The following is a 12,373-nucleotide window of genomic DNA, read 5'->3' on the forward strand; positions in this document are numbered from 1 at the left end:
CAGGGAGTAGGTTTAAATTTGATATTAGGAATAGATATTCCCTTTGAGAGTGGGGAGGCTCCAGCAGAGGTTGCCCAGAGAAGCTGTGGCTGCTCAGTCCCTGGAAGTGTTCAAGGCCAGGTTGGATGGAGTTGTGAACAACCTGGTCTAGTGGAAGGTGTCCCTGTCCATCACAGCAGGGTTGGAACTGGATGATCATTAAGGTCCCTTCCAACCCAGGCCACTCTATAATTCTGTGATTCTATAATTAAGGTGGCGATGATGATGATGATGATGATGATGATGATGATGATGATGATGATGATGATGCTAGCACAGGGTGATCCTTGGGAAGGGTCCAGGATTCCTGCAAGACCAGCACCAGCTTCCTGCAAGCCCCTAGCACCGCTCTTTGCCTCCTGCACAGTGCAGATCCCAGGCAACTCCTGCCCGTAAGGCTGCGATGAGTCACTCGCTGGCTTTCTCGCTTCACGCCTCCATCCTGCAGGATGCGGTGTTTTGTTGAGTCTTATCTGCACTGAGGTTGGAGGAAGCAGATGAATGCAGTGGTTTCATGTCTGCAGAGCACCAGCCTCAGCGGAGGGGTGGGGTCATTAACAGAAACACACAAACTTTATCTGGGAGGAATCAAGATTCCGCATGGTCATATCTGAGAGGACCTTTAGATTGCAATGCTCAGCCTGCGTGACAATGTTCAGATCCAAGCCAAGTTAAATTAATTAAAAAAAAAAAAAAAAAAAGCCTTTGTTAGACACTACATCAAACTTTTTACTGATGAGTTGATTCATTGTCTTACGGTGTTCCCATCGTATTTTACAAAATGATAAGAAATCTCTCAATTTCTGCATTCTCGATTGCCCTACTCCTTAATTTTTGTTATCCCGTCATCCTTTTGCCAGTCAGAGATTGATGTCACTCCCTGTCTTCCTCCTTGCTGTGTTCAAGACCAAAGTCAGAATTGCCAGGTAAAAATTTCCAAGATTGCTCTTTCCATTTCCTTTTCCACGTTCCCAGCTATCTGCCTGGTTTTCCATCACTTCTAAAAGGTCACTCTCTCAGCAGCCTGGAGTACACTTTGTCCTTGCTTACCACACACAGCCATATTCTTGAAATTACCTTCTTTTTAACCACTTGCTGCTTCCGCATTCAGCCACACACTCTGGATGCCCACACAGCCGTGACTGCTGCTCGCTGGCAGCAGAGGAAGCCGAGGTCTAAGCGGGCAGCAGCAGTGGGTGGCTTGAATGACTCTTGACACAAAGTACTTCAGCACCCACCATGGGCAGGTTTGGCTCCTCCATTCTGCCCAGTGCTGAGATCTTCATTTCACGGGATGGGGCAGCCCTGAAAGACACATGTAGGAGCTGAGGAGGAGCTCGGTAGGGCTGGTGCTGTGAGGGGAAAGCCTTGCACTGGGCTCAGAGCATGTCTGGGAATGTGGTTTTTATGGCCATTCCCTCCAGCATTGCCCAGGCAATGTGACAGAGCAGGGACACATTTGCCAGCCCTTGTCCTCTAGAGGCAGACCCGTGTCTCTGGTACTTCTTGAGCTTCAATGCCCCCTAACTGCTCAGTAGGATCAACCCCCAGCTCAGAATTGTGTCGTTGCTCATCCCCCCACCTTCCCTTTTCTCAAGAAAACCTGCTTGCTTTGCCCTTTTCCATTACCAGACCTGTTATTTGTACCCTTGGAGCTGTGTATTCCCAGGGGGAGCCATGTCTGCTGCTACTGTCCTGCTGGAGAAGGCAGTGCTGTTCTGCCTCTCCAGGGCTCATTTTTAGGACTCTGCAGATCTCATGGGTGCTCCCCAGACATCCAGGACAAACAGGGAGCTGGGAATCATTAGCAAATCTGTAGCTTTGGGGAATGTATAGGGACATACTCCATGAGGTTAGAACACACTCTTGAGCTTCCTTCAGTTTTGCATGGAGCCAAATTTCTCATAATTGCCAAAGATGACTGGATTCAAGGCCAAGGGCAGAACTAAGGGTCTCACAGAAGATAAAGAGGGTGAACTGGAGGGCTCCCATGGGATCAGAGCCCCACCTTGCAGAAGGACACAGACAGACTTAGGCCCCATTGAGACAAATCCCAGGAACAAGGTGTCTGCACAAAGGCTCTTAACGTGAGGCTTATGCAGAGCAAACTCCTTCATGCCCTGCAGTGACCAAGGAACTGGAATTTCCACACCTAACTCTGGGCAAACAGGAGTACACCAGCAGGTAATGTGGGATGACCTGTGCAAGAAGAGAAGTCCCTTGCTAAGTGCCAAGACTGGAGAAGGGAAAGTTGCCGTTCAGTCTCACTCCTGTTACACCAAACCAGGAGAAACTGGCATCTGCCTGGCTTGAAGCTTGCAGCACCACTTCAGAACAGAACCTGAATGGTGTTCTGTGTCCCAGTCTAAACCAGCAAGGGAAAACCTGTGCCAGATGGAGTGAGGAGGGAGCTTGTTTTATTCCAACACATGTTGGGCTGATACTCTTTGGTCTGTGCTTATCCAGGTGCTCATGTTTAAGGATGTGGTGATTTGGGTCATACTCCTATCTCTCTTCTCTGACTTTGTGTTGTGTATCCTTCTCTTCTGGCACCTCTGTAGAGGGAGTCCTCCTTCTCAGCAATGTGGGGAGACCCCTGAGGCCCACAGTCAATCCATGGATGTGGGGGCAGGTCAGGAAAGTAGAAGGGATGGCACTCCCACACCCCACAAACCTCTGAGCTCCACCTGCCAAGCCCACAGAGATGACTGCCTATAAGCACCAGTCCATCCCAACCTCCAGCAGTCACAGGACCGTTGCCTGCCTCCTTTTCCCAGGAAGCAGATTGCAAACCCATGTGACAGCAGGGACCAGCAGAGCACGGAGGGCTCAGGCGTCAGTCCACGCCCATCTGTGGCTCCTCCGAAATTGTTTCTGAAGAGGCAGGAGAAGCTGAGCCTGGGAAGAAACAAGCCTCCTGCTGGGTGTGTGGCTCTCCTCTCTTCCCGAAAAAAATGAAAGCACTGTCCTGCAATGGACTAAGAACTGGATCTGTAGATAAAAACAGCCCCAGACCATGTGTCACCCCAGCCCCTCCCAAAAAGCCTTTTGGTGGTGGTTAGGTTGGGCTCTGGACAGAACAGAGGAGTCTGTTTGGGTGGATTTGCTGCTGGGGCAACAGTAAAATGCAGCTTGAGAGCCCTGAATGACTTGTACTGAGTGAAAATGCTTATTCCTCCATAGAATATTATTTCTCTCTTAAGTGGAAGAAAAATTGATCTCTCTTCATGGCAGCAGTGTGTTCCCCTTATTTTTCACTTGTGCCTGAGTGCTAAAGAGGGTCTGAAGTGGAGCATCTCTGGCCATGGAGGGTGAACTTGGTGAACAGGCATATCCTTCCCCAAGCCCTACCCTTCCCAGAACTGCTGCCAGTATTTCCACCTACAAAACCAGGAACAGACACAACAGGAAGCAGCACTCTGTAATAAAGCAGCTTTTCAGAGACTTTGGAGACTGGGCACAATCTCTCCCCAGGAAGTGCTAGGATGGGTTGTTGGGTTTGGTGTGTGGATGTTTCATGTGCGTGGCTGTATAATTGCATTTTGTCAGGCCTGGGAAGTGAAAGGATGCTTTCCTTTTCCAGAGGTCAGGTATTACTGCTCCTTATGGATCTCTGTGCGAAAGATCAGAGAACACCCGTGGTGGAGAGGATCAGTTCCAGGTATCTGTGGTTCTTCCTCTCCCTATTCCTGGCTGTGGAGATCCCAAGTCAGATGTCTGTACAGGATGCAGAGCAGTTGGCAGAAGCTGCTGAGATGGTCTGCAACTGGCTAAGCAGCTCCAGGGAAAAGCGATGGGAGCTGGCATCATCTCCATGTGGCCTGTGTCTGGACACTCCACAGGAAACAGGGAGAGCCCAATAGCCTCACTGGAAAAGTCATCTTCGGCACAGATCAAAGCATGAGACTGTCCTCAAGAGGAGAAAATAACTAGAGAGAGTGAGAAACCTTGGGCTGTTTAGAAGAGAGGCAGAGGGAGAATGTTCCTCCCTGGATTGGCCTGGCAAGAGTTGGGCTTGTAGAGGTGGGACAGAACATCCTAGGAGGCCACTGAGGGAGCACACAATTTTATAACTTTCATATGAAATCAGAACAGGTTAAAAACCTTTGTTTGCAAATCCAGAGCATAATTAGCAGGGAGTCATGGAAAGTGGTGTTCCAGCTACAGTAAAAAACAAACTGGCATTGAAGGGTCTGCTGGTCATTTGAAAGCACCGAGAGCTTCAGCCCAAGATTCCTTCTTTTTAATTCCACCACTCTTGGCCACTCATTTAAATTAAGCAGACGAGGGCTTGAAGTTCAACCATAACGTAATTTGCAGAGTAATAAAAATTAAAGATGTGAAATCTCTGCTGGGTTGAGTCTCCTTCAGTCCCCAGGGTGAATTAGATGGGTCCCTGTACCATGATTCCCACTGTGTTGCCTGTGTGCATTAAGTGCAGTGCAAGAAAAGTTTATCTGATGTGCTTCTGTTACTCGGAGGATGTTGCTGTTGAATATTTACACCACACTTAAAAATGTACGGACTTTCTGTGCAGTCTTGGGCATATTTCCTGCTTTTGGCTTCATTGGCCATGTTCTCTTTCTGAAATTCACCTAGTTTTTCTGACAGTTCTTCTGGACCACAAACAGCTTTTTGTTGTCCCCTCCCATCCTCTTTCTTTAAACACTTTACCCAAGTTCCCTGCCCTCAGCAAACCAGTTAACAGGAACAATGGACTTAGGGAAGACTGTGAAATTCCCGGCTAATAAACAAGACTTGAGTTCTTCACTTTCCCACTGTGCTGACAGGACACTACTTAGCACTTCTACCGGTATGACATATTACCCAAACATTAGTTAATTATCCTGCCTGACTTAGAAAGTAGGCAATTAAGTACTTAGCTTCTTTCTCCTTATGAAAAAAACCAGGCACAAAAGAAAGAGGCTAGTGGGGGAAAGACCAATCCTGTTCTGTAGGGTGGAGAACATCCCTGTGCCTGTATCAGAGAACAGTTTGGGTTGGAAGAGACCTTGAAGATCGTTTCATTCCAACTCCCCTGACATGGGCAGGGACATCTTCCACTGGGTTGCTCCAAGCCCCCATCCAGCCTCTTCTTGAACACTTCTAGGGATGGGGTAGGCACAGCTTCTCTGAGCAACCTGTGCCAGGGCCTCCCTACCCTCATAAGGAAGAATTTATTCCTAATATTCCATCTAACCCTGCCCTCTGGCAGTGGGAAGCCATTCCCCTTTTTCTTGTTACCCCATGCTTTTGTCCCAAGTCCCTCTCCAGCTCTCCTGGAGCCCCTTTAGGCTTTTAGTGGCTTTAGGCACTGGAAGGAGCTCTAATGTCTCTCCAGAGACTTGTCTTCTCCAGGTGAACACTGCCAGCTCTCTCAGCCTGTGTCCAGAGTTGTTCCAGCCCTTGGAGCATCTTTATGGCCTCCTCTGGACTTGCTCCAACAGCTCCATGCTCTTCTTATTTTGGAGGTCAAGAGATGAACACAGTACCTTAGATGGGATGTGACCTTCTAGTGAATTCCAATTGAATTCTTCCCGTTTAGAGGAGGAATGCAGAGCATGGGGCTTTTCTTACCCATCTCAGCCATCTGCAATAAACCTGAGCGCTTCTAGAATGTGCTTAGACAGACCAGCACCTCAGGAGAGTGATTCAGCTTCACGCAAGACATGTCCAACTGTGGTGGGCTGAATCATCCTCTGGGAAGAGCACCCGAGGAGTCCACCTTCTCCCTACTGCTGGAGGAAGAAATGGATGCCCCAAGCAGACAGTGTGACTTGTCTCCAAACCACACGACAGCAGTGTTGCCAGGACCAGTGCTCAAGAGTTCCTGGATTCTGGGAAATGTTTTGCTGCTGTCATTTGAGCCGACTTTGATGAGCATTGTGGAGCACCATGACAGAAAGTGGGCTGCAAGCTCTCTACTATCAATTTGATGACCAGTGCTCTATGAATTTGGGATATTTTTGTAGGGAAAAAATGCTGCAATACGTTATTTCTAATGCAGAGAGAAAACGTTTTAGCAAAAATAAGAGCTTTTTAGCAACAGAAGGCGCCCAAGTCTAGTAACAAGAGCTCTAGCCATTGTGACTAAGTACGCCATAAAATATGTAATTAGGCACTATAGCAACTATTGAATTCCATGGCACATTTTGCATCTGAAACATGGGACAGATCTCTCTTTGGGTGATTCAGAGGAATCATCACAACACCCCAGCGCACAGTGTACAATAAGCAGCGAGTGCTTGCTGTGCAAGAGCATCCCTGTGGGAGCAGTCCTGCCTGGGATGAACACACCTGCCTGGGGGAAAAGAGATGAGTAAATATTTTTAGCCTGAGGCACAGCTGGGAGTGTCTCGTCTGCTTCCTACAAGTGCTGAATTGTGGAGTTGAGCTGAGCGTGGTGGCGCATCACATCAGTGGGCACAGAGAGAGTGGCACGGGGGTGATGTTGGAAAACTGTATTTTCCAAAAAAGAAGGACACAGTATTGCTGGAGCGAAGTCCAGAGGAGGGCCACAAAGTTGGCAAGAGGCCTGGAACATCTCCCTTATGAAGACAGGCTGAGGATGCTGGGGCTGTTCAGCCTGGAGAAGAGAAGGCTGCATGGAGATCTCATAGCAACCTTTCAGTATCCAAATGGAGCCTACAGGGAAATTGGAGAGGTCCTTCACCAGGAACTGTAGTAATAGGACAAGGAGTAATGGGTACAAAGTGAAAGAGGGGAAATTTAGGCTAGGTATTAGGAAAAAATTCTTTACTGTGAGGGTGGTAAGGCACTGTAACACCATTAGGAGGATGTGGATGACTCAACCCTGTAAATGTCCAAGGCCAGGCTGGATAAGGCCTTGAGCAACGTGATCTAGTGGAAGGAATCCCTGTTCATGGCAGCTGAGGTTGGGACTAGATGATCTTTAAGGTCCCTTCCAACCCAAACCATTCTGAGATTTTATGAAAGGATGGAGAGTGTGAGTGATTTGTGCTGCCAATCCCATCTCACTGTCTTTCCCTGCCCTCAGCTGCCCTATTTCAGTTCAGACAGGGCTGAGCATGCAAGGGTACCAAGGAAATCTTCTTTCCCCAGTGTGGCTCAGAGCCACTTGCATCCCTTAAAAGGCATCTTCTGACTCAGTTACACTCTCCTCCATTGTCTGGGGCATGTTGTTTTGCAGCTGGAGACTGGTGAATGAAGCTGAGTTACTGACCTTGATTCGAAAAAAATGCACACTTGTGTTTTGCAAAACAAGCCTTTTAAAGCTGGCTTTTATGCAGAGAATTATGCCAATGTGTGCATGGAGGCACTGGCATTTTTGGCCCCTTTCAATCTTCTGGATTGTCAGCGAGGTCTTTCACTGATTTAAGCCTTCAACCAAAGGACGGATGCTGCAAGAGGCAGTGAAGAGGACTCAAGCAGGTATTGGAGTATTTAGCCCAGGAGCAGATGCTTGGATCAGGGCCTAGATCAGAAGAGGGATTTTATTATGCTGAAGGAGGCACTGTTTTACTGCATTGTAAGGAGGCACAGATGATCCCCCTCTCTATGGGGAGAAATGAAACATCATCTGGTTTTGAGGCTTGTTCTCATCCCATTTTGGTGTGGATATGCACAGCAGCCCAACAGGAAATGGGTCTCAGTGAGCTTCGCCACTTTTCCATCATGTCATCAAAATGAGAGATGAAGACGACTGAGGCCAGTTTGAGGAGTTTTTGGAATTCCTTCTGGTCCTGCTCCAGCCTTGTCCACAGGTTAGAAATATTTTTCTTTGAAAGTGCTATGGGAGGCAGCAGGCATTTGGCTTGGGAGGCAGCTTTTAGCATGGGTCTGGTGCAGGCAGGAGGTTTTGTTCCCTTTGCACCATGTCTGAGTTAAACGAAGCCCTGGCTTGCAGGAGGAGCTCGGTTAGGTGAGCACCGCCAAAATCTGGTAGGACAATACCCCGCCGGGGCAGCACTTTGCTTCCGCTCCCTAAACAATAAGAGTTTACACAACTGCAGCCCACTTGAGGTTTCTGCCTTGCTTCATGGCTGAGCAATGAGACCCCAAATGTTACAGCTCTGCCTAATGTCCTTGGCTCTGTCCTGCTTTGGAAGGAAACATGCAGTGGCCTGTGCTGCCAATGCTATTTCCTCTCTCGCTTGTCTTTAAAGGTCTCTTTTTCCAACAGCTGATCGGCCCCGCAGCTCCGGGGAGGACGTGAGATCCGGCTGGCCCATGAGCTGGCTGGTATGGCTGTGTGCCATGTTGTTATTTGTATTGCTTTCATTTTTCTGGCGTTACTTGGCTCTTCCACGCAACTTGTTTTCATCCTGAACTATGTGCTCATTACATATCCAAACGCCCACGCGAGGTTTTGCATGAGGAAACTCAAAACACACGCACAGTAGAGGAGCGAGTTTCTGATGGGGGGGGATGAGATACTTGTCTTGAGGCTGACACAAACAATTGTCAAATCCCTGAGTTTCCTGCAGTTGGGGTTCCAGCTCGCTGATGACAAGCATGTGAACACTGTGTGTGCATCCTCCTGGCAAACAGATGTGGGGAACATCTCTTGTGGTCACCTTGGCCTTTCCCAGCAACTCCTGCTACTGTCCAAGGCACACATCCAGGGACCTCCGAGCTCTCTGGCAGGCTTGTCCCTGAATGCCAAAGGGACCTTCTGCTGCTAGGAAAGCTCTCACTTCCCTTCTGCGGCCCCATCCTCAGAGAGCAGCCAGCCACAGGCAGCAGAGATTCACCCAGCCAGCTCTGGGCTGGGAGGCACCAAAACGTGCTGGAGGGTTCCAGTGAGATCCCAAGTAAGGGGGGCAGAAGCAGGAAAACTCTGCATGGGGTTTGCTTCATAAGGACAAGGAAGCTTGTCAAAGGCCTGGAGCACAAGTCTGATGAGGAGCAGCTGGGGGAGCTCAGCCTGGAGAAAAGGAGGCTCAGGGGGGAACTCTTCATTCTCTACAGCTCCCTGACAGGAGGGTACAGCCAGGTGAAGGTCAGTGTCTGCTCCCAGAAACAGGATGAGAGGAAATGGCCTCAAGTTGTCCTGGGGGAGCTTTACATTGGACATTATGGAAAATTTCTTCACTGGAAGTTTTGTCAAGCACTGAAATAGGCTGCTCTGGGTAGTGGTAGAATCACCATCCCTGTAAGTGTTCAAAAATCCTCCAGATGTGGCACTTGGGGACATAGTTTAGCAGTGGGTTTCACACTACTGGGTTAGTGGTTGGACTTGATAATTTTAGCAGTCTTTTCCAACTTTAATGTTTCTGTGATTCTATGTGTAAGTGCCCTTTTTGCGGCACTTCCCTGGAGCAATGGGTCTCAGTCACTGCTGGAGGCAGGATGGGGCATGTTGGTTCCATTGGGCTCCCCACATTCCTCATATCCAGTGTTACATTGGCAGAGCAAGCACAGTACAGGCCTAGACCAGCACTGTGGGGTTCAGATATTCATGTTTTCTCCCCCTCTTCTATGGCCCTGTCACCAGCTGGGCTCGAGCAGCTGCCCTTGTTGGGATACAGAGAGCTCATTTGGAGGCTGCAGGCTGTCCCAATCTGCAGCACAACACCGCCCTGCACATCATGCTCCTCCCCATCATGCTCTGTCCACTCAGAGTGTGGAAAAACCCTCTTCTCCAGCAGCCAGTGGTAACTGCACAGGACTGGGCAGGCTGTGCCAGAGGGACCAGAGGGCTCAGTTTGCAGCTTTGGATTGCTCTGCTTCCTCACAGTCTTCCCTGCTGCCTCTGCTGCAGATGAATAAAGATTTTTCCAGGGCTGTCAGTACTGCGTATTTCACCAGCATTCCCTTAACTTTAAGTCCAAAATGTGCTAAAAATATGCTGTCTTGGCATCCAGGTCTTGATTCAAGTGGTAACACAATATTGGGCAGAGAAATCCTGGGGTGTTTTAGCTGTGCAGCAGCAAGCTGCTGGTTCTTCCTCCTTTTCCTGGCTGCTGCAGGGCTGTTGCCCCCACTCTCAATCTCCTAAATTTCATATTCAGAGGTCACAGGTTTCACATGGCACTGCTCCCCTTGGGCTGGTTGTTAGTGAGGCTCCGAACACTGAGGTTGTGTCTCTTACTCTGGGGTCGGGAATATATTATCAGCAAAGTGTTTTATTACATCTGTGGTAATTTTGGGAGGGGGATGCCTGCAGGCTGGAGCTGGGATAAATGAAGTCTGAAATGCCACGGGAAGGCCACAAACTTCAAAACACCTCGTTAGCAAAGCAGGAGAGGGAGACGTGAATGTTTGTGCCTCATCCATGGATTTTGTTGTGCTGTTGCTGAGCCGTGTGGCTTTGATACCAGTGAAAACACAGCGAACCCCCTCTGGGAAGGGGTCTTGAGATGAAGTGCTTTCTGCTCCCCCTCACTTTTGAAACACTCAGTTGATGTTCAGCCTTCAAGGCTGCTGAGCGAGTTTTTCATCCGCAGGCAGAATTTGCTGCCACATTCTCACTCACTTTCCTAAAATAAAGGGGAAAAAAAATAAAAGAATCCTTGTGCTAATTTAATCTAGCCAGGCATCCTGCTGTCCTGCCTCATAATATCTCTCCAATCTGTCATTTCCAACATACAGTGGTTTACTGGTTTGGCTTTTTCTTTTCCCTCCCCCTGGTCTTGAAATATCTCCCCTTCTTTCTCAAGTAGCCCAGAGCTCCCCCAGGGGTGTCCCAGATTTCCCCCTTCCTTTGGTAGGAGCTCTGGATGAAAACATCTCCCTTCTCCAGGAAAAACCCTACAAGAACCTCAGCCAGAGAGAAGCTTGTCAAAGAATCCCCAGTTTATGTGCTCATTCTGTCAGTGCTGTGTTGATGGTTGGACTTGATGGTCTTAAAGGTCTTTTCCAACTTTAACAATTTTATAATTCCAGGAGCTGGTGTAGGATAAAACCTCATTAGGTTTCTCTTGATCCCTTTCCCAATCACCCACCAGCGTGGGGCCAGGGAAGGAGCATTTCCTTTGATAATTAACACTCCTCAGCCCACCTGAGCCCCTCAAAGCATCCATCTTGAGCCCCATGGGACACCCCTGAGCCCCTCTCTACCCACAGTCCCTCCCCCAAACTTCTCACCTCAAACCTTTGACGCATCCCTTGAGCCCCTCAGGGCACCCCCTCAGATCCACAGCTTGTCTGAGCCCCACGGGGCACCCCCTGAACCCTTCACGGCACCTCAGCCCCACGAGGAACCCCCTGAACCCTTCACGGCACCTCAGCCCCACGAGGAACCCCCTGAACCCCTCACGGCACCTCAGCCCCACGTGGCACCCCCTGAACCCTTCACGGCACCTCAGCCCCACGGGGCACCCCCTGAACCCTTCACGGCGCCTCAGCCCCACGAGGAACCCCCTGAACCCCTCAGCCCCACGGGGCAGACCCTCGGGCGCCCCTCGAGCCCCCTCAGACCGTCCCCACCGCCCCCGGCGCGGCCCCTTTAAGAGCGCGGCCCCTTTAAGAGCTTGGCCCCGCCCCCCGCGGTCGCTGCCGGGGCCGCTGCTGACAACAAGATGGCGGCGGCGGCGGGGCCGGCGGGCGCTGAGAGTCGCGTGTTGGGCTACAGCCTGCACCGCTGGAGCAGCTTCTCCTCCACCTACCTGCCCGAGTGAGTGCCGGGCTCGGCACCGCGCCTGGAACGCGCTCCGGGCTCGGGTCTGGGGATGGCCGGGCGGTTGGGCCTGTGTGGGGCCTGCGAGTGCCCCGCGCTGAGGCCTGCGCGGGGAGGCCGCGGCGGGAGGAGTGGGACCAGAGCTGTGTGTGAGCGGCGTTCTGTGTGTGAGAGGGCTTCGTGCAGCAGATTTTGGGGGGGCGTGTGTGTGAGCAGGGTCTCTATAGGAGAGTTTGAGGCGGCTGTGTGTGAGAGGGCTCTCTGCAGCAGGGTTTGGGGGGGGTTGCGTTTGACGGAGGTCTGTACTGCGAGACTTAGGGGTCCTGGCGGGGGAGGGGGCTCTCGGCAGGGCTGGAGGTTCAGGGACAGGGCACCATCATTTGGGGCTATGTTTGGGGAAGTGGTTCATTAAGAGATTTGGGGGGAGTTGCGTGGGGCAGAGGATCTGGGCTTGCAGGTTTGGGGTGATGAGTTAAATGGCGAGGGCCTTGAGAATCAGGTTTTGGGGTAGCTTTAGGTATGGGCGAAGGAAAGTTGCAGCTAAAGAGAAGCTGACTCCAGATTTTGGGGAAGAACAGGTGCCGGTGTGAGAGAGGCTGGTCAGTTACTGGGTGAAACGGGGAGAAGGGTCAGTGCCCCTCCTGCCCTGCCCTCCCCCTGTCAGGTGCCTGTGGGCTCTGTGTTTTTTGGCAGCTGGGCATCCTCTCATGCCCTTGACCTCTGGAATGCTGG

At 50.6% G+C, this 12,373-nt stretch overlaps 1 protein-coding gene across 1 annotated transcript in view; it reads left to right on the forward strand.

Annotated features, from left to right (window-relative positions):
- Positions 1–11,525: 11,525 nt before the first annotated feature.
- Positions 11,526–12,373, forward strand: part of MKLN1 (muskelin 1) — a 93,259-nt gene continuing 92,411 nt past the window's right edge. Inside the window, exon 1 of the mRNA XM_005530975.3 lies at positions 11,526–11,638. Within this exon, the coding sequence (XP_005531032.2) occupies positions 11,544–11,638 (95 nt within the window). The 5' untranslated portion in view covers positions 11,526–11,543. The remainder of the gene's footprint in view (positions 11,639–12,373) is intronic.

Source organism: Pseudopodoces humilis, chromosome 5 (assembly GCF_049639895.1).
Source record: "Pseudopodoces humilis isolate 2021_Gansu_Grassland_sample_001 chromosome 5, ASM4963989v1, whole genome shotgun sequence".
Taxonomy (NCBI): Eukaryota; Metazoa; Chordata; class Aves; order Passeriformes; family Paridae; genus Pseudopodoces; species Pseudopodoces humilis.